The 17360-nt window shown below is 35.0% G+C and overlaps 1 protein-coding gene across 1 annotated transcript in view; it reads right to left on the reverse strand.

The window, feature by feature from the left end:
* Nucleotides 1-266: 266 nt before the first annotated feature.
* The window catches only part of LOC131843753 (disintegrin and metalloproteinase domain-containing protein 19), a gene marked incomplete at its 5' end in the record, with an annotated part of 58001 nt that continues 40907 nt past the window's right edge, over nt 267-17360 (reverse strand). Inside the window, 13 exons of the mRNA XM_059192483.1 lie at nt 267-2911; nt 7032-7161; nt 7798-7893; nt 8360-8474; nt 8899-8996; nt 9379-9539; nt 9903-10021; nt 10761-10901; nt 11378-11567; nt 12100-12399; nt 13002-13171; nt 13542-13715; nt 15895-16055. Of these exons, the coding sequence (XP_059048466.1) occupies nt 526-2911; nt 7032-7161; nt 7798-7893; nt 8360-8474; nt 8899-8996; nt 9379-9539; nt 9903-10021; nt 10761-10901; nt 11378-11567; nt 12100-12399; nt 13002-13171; nt 13542-13715; nt 15895-16055 (4241 nt within the window). The remainder of the gene's footprint in view (nt 2912-7031; nt 7162-7797; nt 7894-8359; nt 8475-8898; nt 8997-9378; nt 9540-9902; nt 10022-10760; nt 10902-11377; nt 11568-12099; nt 12400-13001; nt 13172-13541; nt 13716-15894; nt 16056-17360) is intronic.

The raw sequence follows: 17360 nt of genomic DNA on the forward strand, positions 1-17360 counted from the left end.
AGAATAAATGACAATTTTCTATTTAAAAAAAAATTGTAAATTAGCGTTTCTATTATAAAATACTTTACTAGCATGTAAATCCATGACAATGAGCATTTATTCTTATTTATCTAGAAATTAAAATATTATGTTACATTCGGTAATTCATGAGCAACAGTCGCCAGAGCCTCGTCCGTTTATTAGCAGGGTGCACCACATGCAGGTGAGGTTGACTTTGGCCTCAGAATGTTGGCCACTTGCACCCCAAATACATAATTTTCCCATAAATTACCGAAAATAACATATATTATAATACCCTATGGTATTGCAATTAAATATTTCACAATTACTCATCTCTTGATACAAAATGTACGATATTTGTCATATTAAAGCTGATTTTACCTTTACAGCACAAAAATGCAACATTCGTCAGAAAAATACCGAAGCCATTACTTAATTCGTTCGAAGCTACACTTGCATATCTTCAGTCATGTGTAATATACACATTTTCAAAATAATTGATACCAAATTATTCTAAATTAAAGCCTATTTTTTCGCTGTTGTAATCTCTTTACCAAGCGATTTTCTATTTTCGAATTTTTGCTGCAAACTGGCAACGTTCGAAGGTTTCGATATCAACTTTGTTGGATTTGATTTGACGCCAGAATCTGTCCGTTGCAAACTGACTGTGGTCGGCTTAGGCACGACTTTGGGTTTATTTTTGTTTAAATTATCGGCTATCGCCTTAACGTTTGAATCCACTTTCGAGTTGACACGATTTATGGGCGGATTTTTTTCAATTAAAACTTTATTGAGATTCGTTGTAGGTTTTATTGCGGGTGCAGACCTGAGAGAGGTTTTTTTCTCGACCGTCGGTGCTGGTCGCAAAGGAGGTCTATTATCATTAGATTTAGTCGTCCCGCTGGGCTTCATAGCAACTTTTGGATGCTCGATAGGAACTTTGTTGTTATTGATAACATCAGGTGCTTTTACGTTTTTCACATCTGCCACTGAACAGCTCGACACTAAGTCCGGACTATTAGTAATGTGTTTCTGATTTAAATTCACATTTTTGTTCGTAATTTTCGGTGACTGTGGCACGTTTCTAAAGGTACTCGTATTTTTGAGACCCGGTGGTGTGACTTGTCTCGTAAATGTGGGAATCTTTGAGTTAGTTTTCAATGTAGGAGAAGACGGTGGCTTATCGCTTTCTTTCGTGTCGTCGTTTCGTGTGTCATCTTGTTGATAAGTCGGAACATTCACAGCAGACGGATGTAGGTATCCGCTACTCGTTGTAGACGCGTTCGATTTCGCACCGGAATTACTATATACACTCTCCGGTGTTTTATAGTGGTCTGTATTCATGTACGTACTATCTCGGCCGCTTTCAGCATTCTGTTCCTTCTTTCCTTTCTTTCTCGAAAGCGTAGACGCTGAATAAATAGAATCGAAATTTCTATTTTGTATTTCGTTTACGATTTCACCTAACAATCCCACACTGTCGGCACTGCCCGAGGTGGCGGGAATATTTTTAGGTGCCGTGTAGCCTTCAGGGGGCGATTGTGATTCTAATTTTACTTGTACTGTACCACCCAAAGGCGATTTTACAGGAGACTTCACAGGACTCTCCTCAATAATAGCATATATATTGTCACTAGATTCTTCATCTATGTGTGCTAATGGAGCTTGTTTTTCCTCGATACAGTCCACATAATCCGTGCTTTTGATATCATTCTGCGTCGAGTTTTGGTATGATTGGAGGGATTCATTGGGTAGGGGTGGTGGAGGTGCCGTAGGTCGGCCAACTATAGACACTGGACGAGAAGCACCAGCCGCTTGTCTCATTGAGCCAAAGCTCTGAATAAGAGGCTTTTGTGTTGCTGGCGCTCGCATGCTCTGAGCTCTATTCACGAATGGCTTGGCATCGTCGGCGTCCTCTGAATCCGACACGACTGGCACCGTACTGACGGGAAGCTCTATATCCTTTTGCAATATAGGATTTGATATCTGAAGATTTCTTAAAGCAGCCTTATCTACAGCTTTAGGAAATTTCACTTGGTGATTCGGATTTTTCGGCAGCGAATTGCTCCTCTCAACAGGGTTACGCTCTTTTTCCTTTGGTTTGTCTTGTTTTAAGAACGAAGCGATGCGGTTAAGCGATATACCCTCTTTGACTTTTTTGGGCTCATCTGGTAATGGTTTCTGGGGTACGCCTCCGGCCGAATGCATGCTTAAAGGTCTTTTGGGTAATTCGGGGGAGGTAATAGGAACTTTTGGAGCCGCCCTTATCGGTCCTAGAGTCTTTGACCCTTGGAGAGGAGATATGAGTTCTTTTGCAGTACAAGTGGATGCTTCTAAAATAGGACTGGATATAACTGGTCTGGGCGGCGGATTCAAGGGCGTTTGTTTTTCTTCTTCCTTTTCACCCATTAAAACTTTTATTCTGTTTTGGACGGAACTGTTAGTTCTCTTTACTGACGGACTCGTTTTGGTGGTAGGTTTGACCGTTGCAGGTACTACGGGTAAAGGCGGTGCCGATCGTAACACCGGCTTCAGCACACCCTGATTCACTATATTTTGACTATTACTACTGCTTCGGTGAACTGGGGTAATTTTAGCGCTTTTATTCGGGTCCGAAGTCTTTTCTATTACAGCGATCTCGGGATTGTCTTTAGCATTCGCTTGATTTTTCTCTATAGGTGTAAGCGAGAAACCTTTGAAATTGCCGAAGAAAGCAGTAGGGTTAAGATTCCCGGTAGGACTTCTGTCAGAGTCATTCCGTAGAAGACTGGAGCTCATATCATCAGGATTGGATAGAGTATGGACGACTGGTTGAGCATTATTTTGACCACCGTTTTGGAAATTTGCTGCAAATTTGCTAGCACCGCGGGAGATCCGCTGTTGTAGACTCGATTTTTTCGGGGACTGCATCCTGCGCATACAAATGAAATAAATTAATCAGTTGGAAATTAAAATATGTTATTAATCAATTTACAATTAATTTCAGCGATTGAATAAATATGTTCAGCGTATATAGAAAAAGAGTTATTATTAGAGTGTTAATAATATACATATCCTGTTTCACATAAATAACATTTTTAGATAACATTATTCAGGTGCTAATGAAAATATTCAGATTAATAAAATTAAAAAAATAATTTGGATTAAGGTAAACTTTTTTCTGAAAAAAAAAATCAATAATCAAGAAACTGATAAAATTTCCCAAAGAACCTAAATGCTTAAAACAATTCTTATTATCTAATACAACGATTCTCAGGTTTAAACTTTTTTTTATTGTGAATTTAGTTCAATTATGATTAATCTACCTTTTGGTTTGAATTGAATACTCAGAACAAGCTCTGTAAAAAAAGGATTAATCTCGTAGTATCTAATCACTAATCAACGAACGATATCTACGGTTAGTTAAATGGGTAACTAATATTAATTTACGTTGTGTATATTAGTATAAACCAACATGCTCTCATGCTGTGTTAGGGAATTGGTAATAAACAAACACTCACCAATAAGTTACATCACCCCAACCATCTACAAGGTTAACCACAACAAAATGTTGCAAGTACAATCACTATTGTGTTAACAACATTTTCATCACAGAACAAAACAACAAACTCTACATTTAAAATCTGATAAATTAGTAGCCATGCCATGAAAGCCACAATGTCAACAAAGATATATAAATAATTATAAATATTACATAACCAAAAATATAGTCCAAAATTGTTTATAAAACATTGATCCAAACGAAGAAAACTAATATTCAATTAATATTTTATAACCCAATGAGAAGTTAAACAGTGTTGTAGTGTGGCCAAACTTTTGAAGTTGAAATTAATTTACCATATGAATTTCAAGTAAGACTTCCGAGTAGCCACTTACTGCCTACTGAAGCGCTTTTAATAAAAATAAGAATAAAGGCTCGCCATATTTCGTATTTGTTTTGTTATTTATGTTCTGTGATTATTTTGTATCATCTTCAATAGTACTAGTATTTGTATATAGTTTATACCACATTTTACTTAAAATATAAATAATTCGATGTCTATTGATGTTTACAAATGTATAATTAGTATTATACCCATAATAATTTACGAACAATTAAGTATTTTTGAAAATGATACAACAATTGGAAAGTTATCAAGAAAAAAGAAAACAGAATAGAGATGTGTATGTTATAATACTTAAAACATCAAACAACTTAATCTTTATTAAACTTAATACATCACTACAACAATTATTTTCATTTTGATGGCAGTATAATAAAAATTACTAAATATTTTTTTACTTTCGTTATTTCAAAAGTCAATAAAATCATATGCAATCCCAGATTCATTGCTTGTGCTAATAATAATACCTATGTTTTGTATATACAAGGTAACTAATATATTGTTTAAATACATGCAATTAATTATACTTTTCAGTATCTTATACATTGATCTTAGTTAGATATTTTTATGCATTAAATTTTTATAAAGGTTGGTGTTTTGTATAAAGGTGTTTTGTAATAATATTATAACGTGTTCAGGTCCCAAAAAAAACCGACTTCAATGAAGGATAACAAGAGGTCAAACCTTGATCTAATTTATATGAAGATACGAGAAACACCAGCTATAAATTTAAAAAAGAGAATTGTCAAAAACAGTTTAGGCAGTAAAAAGTTATGAGGTAAAAAAAAGAAACAGTCTAAATGAGAAATATCTTCATTTTTGAAATCGGTGAAAAGATGCGACCAATGAACGTAGTTGGACTTATAATATTCATTATTAGTATTTAGATCTCAATTTAAACAAACTAGTTAAACTAACATTACGTTTGTAACAAAAAATACAGAAAAATAAACAATTATTTAACTTAGTTTTTCATGACTTATTATAATATTTAAAGCAATTTCAAACACTATACTACATATAAATAAAACTGTAGGGCCAATTTTAAAATATTATCTAATTTGGATTTGAATATGATTTTAAAATAAACTAAATTTGGAGAAATCATGCTATTCAGTAATCAACAAAAGTCCAATATAAACCAGAATAAATATGTCTACTGAGTAAATGTTAGTAACAGTTTATTATAATGATGACTGATAATTATATTTCAAAACAAGCCCCTTAGTATTGCCCAAATATCGAGTTAGTACCAATATTTGTACGATCACATGCAATGTTACACTACTTACAAATATGATTGAAAAGAAGTAAGAATGACATATTATCTAAGTTCGCACACCATACAATGTGGACATAACACAAACATTTATATATGTATATATATATGTACATTAACTACATAACACGAAGCATATAAAAAAAGGTAATAAACTCATTGTGCAGAATAGTCGCAATACACAATTAGCTTTAAAAATTATGACATTCGATTCTCATTGATCACCATAAATTTAGAATAGCTGCTGATAAACAAACTGAACAAGAGATCTAGAATTTGCAAAGTATAACAGAAAATATACCTTTCTCTTGAATGAATATTTAAAAATGGTTGTGATTAATCTATGATTGAATGGTTCAGTAACTTATTATAGAATAGTCTTAATATAGGAAAAATTATCTAATTTCAAGACCAATACATTTGGATTTGCAACAGTTGCTGTTTTTCTATTACACTTTGTCTGTAATCAGATTTGTCAAATGCATGAAATAAGTGGATGTTACTTTTGTGTGCCTGTGTGGAAACATATTCTGGATCCGAAGTTTTATTTGTTAGAAAATAAGTTCATGCTTAATTAATATATTGTATAGTCCGTTTTTAATCCCGGAGACTAATAATTGACAGGTCAGGACAATGTCAAATTTTCAAATAATGTTACTATTTATTTAATCGGAAACTTTTATTTTAACAGCTTTAAATGACATTTCCACAACAGATTTTTTTAAATTTATGTGCATATGCTAGTATTTCCATTACTGTCGTTGTATTTTATACAGCACAAAAATACATTTTAATCGTTTTCGTACAAATAGTAATTTTTACAGTATAAATAAAAATTTTTTTTTTTCCTTTAGTGAATAATAAAATCTATTTTGATATAACAACCGCATATTTATTATTACATATACTTTATTAATTTTGTGTTAATGTGTTTTAAATAAACACCCACACATTACTTCTGAGTAACCTACAAAACTGGGTAATTAATATTAATTTCATTTAAAAAATGCAAAATCCTGGCAACATCGGAAATGTCAAGTATGACTCTGTGATTAAAAAACATACTATAGATGTATTTTAATCTATTACAAATTCAGTTACTTCTATATCTAACTTTTTATTATGTAACTATATGATATCACAGTTTTGTTGTGTACGTAATGTTCATATGCATTATTCGATATATAGTTTTAGTATAACCACAAACAAAACTATTTTTATGTACTTAAAACCAAAGCACAAAAACAAAGCAGAAACAAACAAATGGCAAGTACTTATAAAGTATAACTGGATTTTATCCAGGATAGCATTAACAGATCGCAGATAACATTAGGACTTTGCAATAAAATACTCCAAACCATTATTACGTCCACTAAGTATAATATTCTCACTATTGAATGTATGATATAGATTATTTTTTTACATGTACTTTAACATTAGCATAATGGTTTTCACTAGAGTGAATACTGTGCAAACGAGATCTTTTCGCCGTATTGGCCACCATTTCATTAGTTGTCGACGTCAATCCACCCTTGACAATTACAATACCTGGTTTATTTGCCTGCTTAGCATTAGGCTTAGGCGGAGGGGTCGGTTTGGTTAAACGACCATCGGCGATTTGAATATCATCTTTATTGATTTTCCTATTAAGATTTTTGAAAGGTTTCTTACTTTTAAAAATAACGTCATATTTTGCGTTGAGGCCATTTGTCTCTGATTTATTTTGTTCGTTTGAGTTTACATCGTGTGTTTTAGTGCTATCCCGTTTGAAGCTTATTAACCTTCGCATAGAGGTTGTGATATTGTGTGTGCGTAAGTTTGCAAAGAATGTGCGAGTAGCATTGGTTGTGCAGAAGTTTGGTACATACGATTTCCTTGGCTTCTTCCACCAGTGCAGAACGTTGTGACGCGAGTAGTGGATGAGGAACAGGACGATGACGATCGATGGTATGATGCCGAGGAATATGATGTACATAGCCACCATGAAGTTTCTTTGTACTATAAATAACATTGTATTCATTACTAACTTATTAACTAAAACGAGTGTAATTACTATGCGAAAGTCCCTACTGTTTGTAAAACTGTCTGAAAAATTATCTAATATTAGGAATTCAATTTATCTAATATTATGTTTGTTAACAACAGAATTATCACTTATATAAAATATATGTACCAATAATGTAACAGGAGGTGAGCAATAAAATTTATTACTTCAATAGCGCTCAAGGTAAGTCCTCAGACCAAAAGATCCATTAAGGCTACTAAAGTTAGCTATTAGATATATAGATATTAATAATAGTACCGTGTTATTGTCATTAGAACTCCATTATCCTATTGTACACGTAATGATTTACGATACCCCAGCTATATCGCCAGGGTTTTTCCATAGATTAAATATATAGATCACCTCTATATTTATTTATTGAATTAAAAAAGTATTAGATAGGATATGATCTGTGTGTATACCGAGTTCCTTCGTCTCTGTTAGATGTTTGATATTTATTGATATAAATTTCACAGTAATGTTAGGAAATTCAGATTGACCCGATTCTGATTTCAGAAACTGTCACTGGTATTTTGATAATATTTGTCAATTTGTGAATAATTTGTTATATGTATATTAGTGTGTATTACCACTAGGATCACTGGCCGGTCCGGAATCGAAGGAGCCTCCCGGGCCGGGCAGAGCACACAGCGGTGGTCCGAACCCTACGTCGCAATGGCAGTGACCTGCAAAACAAACGTATAACAATCAACATTTTATCAATACCGCTGATTCACCGGGTCAGTAGACTCCCTAGAAAATACTTGAACACAATTATTGATGCTTTCCTGCAATTGGCTTCAATGATTTCGTAAAAATATATAGCATGTCCAGAAACCCGGAAAAGTAGACATTTTATTATTTGATCATTAATTACGCGGACGGAAACCTAGACGGTTTAGTATTTAGATGTTTCATGTAATGATAACATGCTTGCTTCAACAGCTGTGCTTCGGTTGAAGTGCAATAAAGCAGTAAATTACAGGATAATAGCATGATAGACGTGAGTGATATAACGACGGTTACCACTTACCATCAGGTGGGCCGTCGACTGTTTGTAAATACAATTACATAAAAAAAAAGTGCGACTGTAAGGTTCGATCATTTTTTAAGCTACTTATTATACTACGACAATAAGAAAGGAAATATTACCTTCAGAATTACAAACACCGTGGCCAGAACAGTTGGAGGGAATAACAGACGATTCTTTACGTGCTATCATCTTCCTCACCGATTCCACGTCCACGCACTTTTGTTTCAAACACATCTAAAAAAAAATCTCTTAAATCTTACTATTGCACACAATCTGTATTGCTTTTCAATTGCATTTAATATTAGAGTTCTCAATAGTGAAATATTTGTACTACATGTATGTTCAATAAAATGTCTGTAAAAGTCACTTATGTCAAACGGGTGGTCCAGACTTCGTCTGGTTTGATCAATAATAAGTTTTATCTAACATGTCTTTATTATTGGTGAAATTCTCTGAAAGGAGTAGGTACGTATGCAGTGCATTTAAATTTAAAAGTCACGGTCGCTCCTTATTTTGTTATCCTTCGACTTATCTCATTGGCACATAATAAATACGATATAATTTCAGATACGTGATTTAAGTGTTTACGTAAGCAGTCATAAGTCATAGTGTACAAAGATTTATCATAATTAAATCTAAAATTATTCATTGTAATTACCTTATTTTCACCGCACTTCGCGCCATCTGGGACCATGCCAGGGTCGACATCGCTTAATCCCAGATCTATGATGGCAGTACGGCATGGGATGATTTTTCCTGTGATTTACAATTATAAATTAAAAATATATTTACAAAATCCTTTTAATTTATTATCAGTCTATTTATTACCACAAATAAAGAACAGCTTATTCTTTATTTGTTATGTTAAATAGTCTTCTGTACTCGTCGTGGGTCGTGGGTGAGTCGATGGTCTAGCGGTTTAGCATACCGCTTTACTTAAGATGATCGCGGGTTAAATCCCACGCATAGTGCAAACATTTGTATTCATGATGATAATGGTATAAGTGTTCTCTTTATTATGTATCTAAATACAAAAAAAATCTAAGTTTTTACATCAGTTATCTGTAACCATAACACAAGCTCTAGATGGCGCTGTGTAAATGATTCAGGAATATTTATTTTTATTTATATACTGCACCATTATTATTGATGAAAACAGCGCCGAGCTGGGAAACGGATTCCATGCCAAATTCGAGGCGTTCGTTGAGATGACGGCACTGCAAGAGCCCACACGCGGTATCGGCGAGTGCGCATCGTGTGAAGGTCATGGTGCGCCGGTCGAAGCCGCAGTTGCCCGTCCTGTGTGCATATAAAGAATAAACCCATAATAACTTTATTCCTTATACTTATTATTTTATATAGAACATCCAACAGAAATCGTCCTGGCCGGAAAAGCTGAGCCGCTTACCGGGTTCAAGTATGCTATAATTTAAATAATTCATGCATTTATATTATTTTGTTTATTTGCGCTACAATTAACAAGTGTGAGATCACAAATAGTCACTGCGGAACCTTGATCATCGTTACGACGCTTAGTGAGTCTACACTAATAAAATATATACAAAATTTTGTGGTACAAGTTTTTGATTTTTTGCGGTCACTTAACGCATGTGAATAACAATAAATGATCAAATAAATTCAATAAAAAAAAATGCGACTCACTTGTTTCCTTTGACGTTGTTATTAGTGTAGCATTGAGGAGGTGAATTCTCTCCAGTTGAACCCCACAGCAGTCGACACTGGTCGTCGTGCGTGCGACACGACCCACGCACACAGTACGCCTGACAAACACAACAAGAGTGACATCAGTTACTATATTAAACTCGTGTAATTTTAGAGACCATTATTCCACACAAGTAGCGATATCAAGGTAATAAAATGAAATGTACGGTATAAAAAAAATATATAAAAAGAATTACCATAATCAAAAATCTTACTAATTTTATAACCGCGAAAATTTGTAAGTATGGATGGATGGATGTTTGTTACTCTTTCACGCAAAAACTACATGAAGACATTTTGATGAAATGTTTACAGTAATTAGTAGAATAACACATAGACTATAATTAAAAAAAAATATATGTAAATTGGTCAAGTAAGTGTGATGCAAACGAAGTCACGCAGGTCGACTAGTATTTAATAAAGTGGTGATTATTTTTGTAGTTTTACACAAAAATGGCATCTCTCAGCTACTATAAAACCATTTATTACCTAAATGAAATGTATCCTGAAACAGTATGTTCATTCATTTTACTCTATCTACCCAGTAATTGTGTTGTGATAAAGTAGTAACCCCACTTGTTATGTATTCATTTCACTCAGAAACATTACCTCAAGTTATTACTATTTCCATAAGAAAATACTAATGACTCGCCCCTGCAACCATTTAGTAAAATTGTTACTTATTAAATGTAACAATGTTACGGAATAAGTCACCTAATTACTTTATATTATATTAAACTATACCATTGCATCACGGCATATTTACACATATACGGTGACACATAGCGTTATACATACTTGTCCGCCTGCGCAGGGCGTGGAGTCCATCTTGTGTACATCTGGCGGACAGTGCTCGGAGTGCCCGCTGCAGTACTCGGGCAGATCACACTCCCGAGTTGCCGATCTGCACTGGACTCCCGCACGCGCGGGTCGACACGTCTGCACGAACGCACATATTTCAATCTTACTATACTCTATACTAATACCCCCAGATCGGGGAGAGGCTGTTAGCAATGTGATTTTTGGATATGGTGTTGTGCACGCTTCTGCGCTAACGGTATACATTGGCGTGACAACAGTGAAGCATGATACGATGAGCACAAAGTCAGGATGGTTGCCCTCATCAAGAAAAATTCACCAGGAATTTATCACGATGGTTTCCAGGACGAACCGCATTGAGGTAAATGATAAGGGTTGTCGACCCTAACATTTAAGTATTTTTATTTCTTGAACAATTTTTTTTTTTATTTTATAATGTGGCATTAAAATTTTTTTATGTATTTACATACAATCTTATTTTTTCACTTTTCTAATTAATTTTTAAGGCAAAACAACGTTAGCAGGGTCAGTTAGTTATCATATATAAAACCTATTGCGACGCGTATCAGATTAAATCAAAGTTAAGGTGTACGTACCTGTAAATCGCAGCAGGTGCCAGCCGCGCAGGTGGCGTTAGACCGCAGCATGCAGGTGTCGGCGTGGCAGCATGCCTCACAAGCGTTAATCGGCATCCCCGGCAGCCGCAACCCGCAGTCACACTGCTCACCAGCCTCAACGAATCCGTTGCCACAAGTCGGCGACTCGAACAACCGCTGCGGCTTGTTCCTGAAACGATACAATTACCGGCTTTACACGTATGTTCTTTCACACGGGAATCAGCTTTCACGAAGGACAGAATGTGCATGTAAATGTTAACAAAGATTACAAGAAAGACATTCCCGCTTTCTTCAATCGTGCGTGATTTACCGTCTTTTTATAATAATTCATTACCATTACAAAAAACATGTAACCATAAAGCAAAGTCATAACTATAGAAAGATTGGTAAATAAAATATGTACAATAAAAAAATAAATAAAACACAGTGAAATTACTTGAAAGCAATCACATGCGTAAGAGTGAACACAAATTTAAGCATTCACAATTGCGCGCGCAGGCTTTCCCGCGCTATATTGCGCACTTTTTAATGTATCTTCAGAGTAAATTCAAAACATTTAGTATTGATTGTAATTGTAGTTTGACTAGCTATAGTAAAATATCTCTATACTATACTTTACATATCATGTAGGCTATGCATAATAATCTCCTTTGAACGGCAAATAAAATAATGCTGTATATATGAGTATAAGTTACACGAACCTCAGACAATAATCCATTCCTCTTTCAAAGGCAAGCGCCAAAGAGCTGAGACTGCAGTTCGACCAATGTGTCGGCATCATTGACGTGCTGGAGGGGCTCATGATGCACTTGCCCTTCGGACACTCGCAGTCCACGTCGTCGTGATCCATCCCGAAGTTGTGGCCCATTTCGTGAGCTATCGTGGTTGCCACAAGGCCTATCACCTCGGAGTGATTATTGGCAACACCGCCAGAGAACTCATATGTACATATCGGGCCTTTTAACGCTTTACCGACTACGCCTTCGGTGAATTTTTGACGACTGTAATATTTTAAATGGAAATATAATAATATAATATCTCAAGATAATACACACAGCCCCATCTAGTTCCAAGCTAAGTAGAGCTTTTATTATGGGTTCTCTAGGTATGTGATATAAATACATATTTTTTTTGTTGCGAGGTATTGAACCCGCGACCATCGTAAGTACCTTACTTACGATAGTCCTATTAGTCCTACCGAGAGAGACTTTGTAAAAAGTCATCTGTCTGCATACGCCTGTTTCATCGATTTCAGCCTCAATCAGTTTCCTTTGTAACCTGTGTTTCGGTTGAAGAGGACATAATATTGAGAAATTACAGGATACGGAGGCATGTAATTTTAGTACCCAGGAATGGCAACGCATGAGCGGTATCATGGCCCACATGTGACGTGATGTCCATGGTACATGGATATTTGTAACGCTAACCATTTAACATCAGGGACCATTGATTTTTTGTTATTCTAGTTACATAATAAAAACAGGGATTGAAAAAAAAATTGAGACGACGTGAAAATCATTACATTGGTTTACGTCTAAAGACGATGATTGTTTTTTCCATTAAATTCACGAAGAATGAACAGAGAACTGTTTAATATACTAACGTGATCAAATGTGCATTGTCGTTCGGTATATGCCGCAATAGAACATGTCTTCTGTAGTCAAGAAAGTTGTTGAGCGTTGTGTCTCCGTTTTCAACCAATTCAATTTCGTCCCTCTCGCTCCATACTTCCACTCCCACTAGAGCTATAAAAATGTTCAACGGAGAGTAAACCTGAAAATAGAAAAGGTTAAATAACATATATTCTTTATTGCACTTTCATATACAGCAACAATCTTGATTAGAGAAAACGTGAACAAAGGTGAAGTTATTTCTAAATGAGATCTCAGATATCAACCTAATGCTAATGCACCTTTGGATACTCGTTCTAGGTACATGAATTCACCGAATAGATTAGTAAGAAATAACGTTTCATTACAGTCAGTTTTTTTCTTCCCTATTGGCGTCACTTGATAATGTGATGACCGTAGTGTCATATATACAAATATACATATACAGACGACGATTGCCGCTTTCCACCAAGTGAGACATGTGCTGGTTTACAAATTCCATAAAAAACAAAATGAGCTATATTGCAACGTACCGCATTAATTATGTTTGCAATGTCCTTGAGCTGATGATGAACTGTCTCGACACTCGCATCATTCGCGATATACTCGTTATAATCAGAGACGAGCGCCAGTTCAACGTATCGAGACATCTTGTTCTGATTAAACGGACCGCGGACTAATGTGTCATCGGTCACATCCCTTTTGTACTGAAAAGAATAATTTAACTTTAATTAACTTATGTTATACAAAATTCTATTCATTAGTACGAATAATAAAATTAAATAATAGTAATTTCAATATAATAAATGCAAAAGTTTGTCTAAGATGTCAGATCAGAGAGTGTTTTACTTAGTTTTTCTGTAACATATGTTAATGTTACAGAAAATCTAAGTAAAACACTCTTTATCGTAACGAAAAAGCATCGATCAGAAAAACGCCTTAAACGTTTAATTTACACACAATATATGTTATCAGTTACCTATGATACGTTCTATTACAGAACCTGGGAGATGGGGACGGGAATTGTCAGTAAAGGGGTCTTCCTATGTGACGGCCTGTTTTTTAGGGATATTTTAGGATTTTTTTTCTACGACCAGTAAATATTTAGAGCTTCAAGTTTTTTATCATTTATTAACACATATTTGGACAGTATAAATATAAAATTTCAGCTAAAAATATTCAGTCAAACTAGAGTTACAGCGCTCTGAACACCCCCGCCTCGAAAAAAAGAGCTCCCACTTCCTCCACGATTCCGGCTGATCGGCTTATCTGAAAAAAAAAAAAACGGCGTTTTAATTTGTAGGCTTAAAAGCACGGAATGACCTATAATCAAATGAATATAAAAAAATTGGATTTTTGATAGACATTTGAAATAAAAGTTGCAAATTAGGCGTTTTTTTTTTGTTTTTTGCTATAAAAAAATCGAAGTTTTGATAATTTTCGATTGATAATAGTTCATTCCATGCGTTTACATATATTGAGTGTGCCCTGTAAATTTCAAGTAATTCGGTCCAGCCGTTTCTGAGATACAATGGAGGAAAGTTTGAAAAACACAGTTTTGAGAAAAACGCGTTTAAAGTTTCAAGTCCGTTAAAAACTATTAAAATATCAACTTACTCTCAATCGGCGATGCCTGGTCCATAGAGTATTCCTTCCTCTTCCTCGTGAAACTCTTTTAAAGCAGATTGTTCAGCTCTTGAGTCAATCCTGGCTTGTTTAACGACATCACTTACGCGCCGCTCAGAGCGTAAGATTTTTTCCCGTTTCTCAACATACGCTTGGGCTTCACGACCAACAGGGCATCCCATAATCGACATAACTTTTAAAATACCTTGAAAACCTTCATTAAAGATAATAACTGCTAAGTAGCTAGCAATTTCAACAACTTTGGGACCAGAATGAAGATGTTTAGGAGCGAAAGTCCAAATCAAAGAATTCAAAGATTCGTTATTGTTTTGTGTCTCTGCTCCTAAACAACGAATTAATAATTCGTCTTTCGATAAATCTTCGAAAACCGGTTTGATAGCTTCTTGGACTTGCGGAATTAGAGGTGGTTTATCGTGATGAAATTGGTCCAGTTCATTATTAGCTTCAGCCTTACGCCATTTACACCAACTGTCTTCGCCTTCTGGACAAAATTGATGCTGAGGGTTTTCATCAGAAGAACATTTGTGATAGTACGTTGCCCAAACTTCCTTTCTCATATCTTCAAGCGAATCTGGATGGCGTCGAATTGCTAATCCGTAGAATTTTGTAATTTCTTGGATAACTTTATCAGTAAGTTTACCTGCTCCTTTTCTGTTTAAGTCTGTAGAAACGTGTCTAAACTTGTATAAACAAATATATTAATAAAAGGGAGGCCAGGTATAAAGCCGACGGTACACAATAGGCCCGGTCTCTAACTGCCAACTCACCGCTCCGAACCGCTCTTTCTTTTACCTGCTGTATCTTTAAAACGACTTCGAATTTTCTAAAATCGCTTTACTACCGTATTCTAGACATGTTAAGGGAGCAATTTATGAAAAAAAAAAAAAATCGATTTTTTCAACCCATCACATAGGAAGACCCCCGTAATGGGATTTAGTGATCATATTGCTAGCAAATATACCATATTACGTCAACTTCGACGTGATCCCTCCTGGAAAGCATCGTGGTTAATTCCTGCTGAAGTGACCCAATCTCATACATATATCTTACAATTATATCACTCGACGATGACCCGCCACATATACCGTTAGCAAGGACAGATGGACTATTTCATTATAATCTATTACAAAAATCAATGTACGCAGTAATTTCACTGCCCTTCAACCGAAACATATCATACACAGGAAGCTGCCAAATGATTTTGTAGAAATTCGTATAAGAGATAGCTTCATCACTCACCCGTGTTATCCTACTCTTTTGCATCTCCTTCTTCGCATGGTACTTCTTCAATAGTAGAGGATCATAGTGGATGTTATTAGTGACCCCTCCAAAACCACACTTATTGACTGCATTTAAGTCACTATGGTCATATATGTAATGACTGGATTGCACATCGTGACCTGAACATAAAAACAAATACATGTAATTTTTTATTTTTCCATCAATGAACTTTCACTCAAGAAATGTAATTAGTATTATGTGACTTTATAGTCATATTTACAATTGAGTCATTATTTTATTTATGTAAACGGTAAATACCCTGGTGTAAGTAACCTTTGCCTGTATAGGCGTGAGCTATTATTACGTTATCAATAGTACCACCTCATGTTACAGTTCTGGAGAACTAAAATGTTATACCTGTACACTGTAATTGCACTGACATATCTCAATCTGCAAGAGAAACAGCAACAGCTTATAATGAAGTTGCTTTGCGGCTGGTTGAATTGGGTGAGACAGCTGGGTTTTTATCTATAATAGTTCGTACGTCTTTGTACAAGGACTACCTCTGGTTTTATCATTATACCAAGATAGAAAGACTTATTTAAAGCAAATATGTTTACATTATTCGTCCGAAACTTCCTTATGCACGGGCCCTACTCATACTTGATCAGTATTGATTTTTATACTTAACTATGCAAAACTCTATTTAAATTCGTCTTTAGAACGATCACAATGTTATTGGTGCATTGAATTATTTATGAATTCTTGACATACATACATACAAAACTGTGCCGTTGTATACGTCGCAGTGAGTAATATGACAAAGAAGACTCTTACTACTCTTTTATACATAAAACTGTTTCCCCGTATGTCATTTAGTACAAAAATACCTTCCAAGTTCTTTACTAGTGTATTATTATAAGCCATCCATGGATTACTTTTCCGTGAAACCATATTTGGCCTTTACATATACGGAACCTAATTACCAATACCCATTCTTGTTTTATTGTTCTGTATAACATGAATACCTTCTTTACAAGGTCAGCTAATACCTATGTCAATATATCTATACAAGTAGGCTAAGTTCATTTGCCTTTAGTTATGACTATCGTGACATGACACTCCTGTGAATTAGACTGGAACTAAAGCGACCGCCCCTATTTTACCCTTTCTATGCACACCCATAAAATCAACACAGACAGGGGAGGGCAAGTTGGTAGAACTCTAAATGTAAGATAACGGAATACTGATAACTATCTTAGAAAGGACGTACTGGTATACATCAGAGCAATAAACCTACAGTAAATTATATTACGTGAATCAGGCTACAAAGGCAAAACATTATAGTCCAGTATGTAAATGTACCACGGGCGTCACATTATAATATCTATGGTGCTATAAATGTATAAAAGCGTGGTTATACGCTTCTTTTATATTCCAATTACAAAAACAATACTTATAAAAAATCATAAACAAGAGAGCAC

Source organism: Achroia grisella, unplaced genomic scaffold, assembly GCF_030625045.1.
Source record: "Achroia grisella isolate CSIRO2021 unplaced genomic scaffold, CSIRO_AGI_Agris_v1 utg3288, whole genome shotgun sequence".
NCBI lineage: Eukaryota > Metazoa > Arthropoda > Insecta > Lepidoptera > Pyralidae > Achroia > Achroia grisella.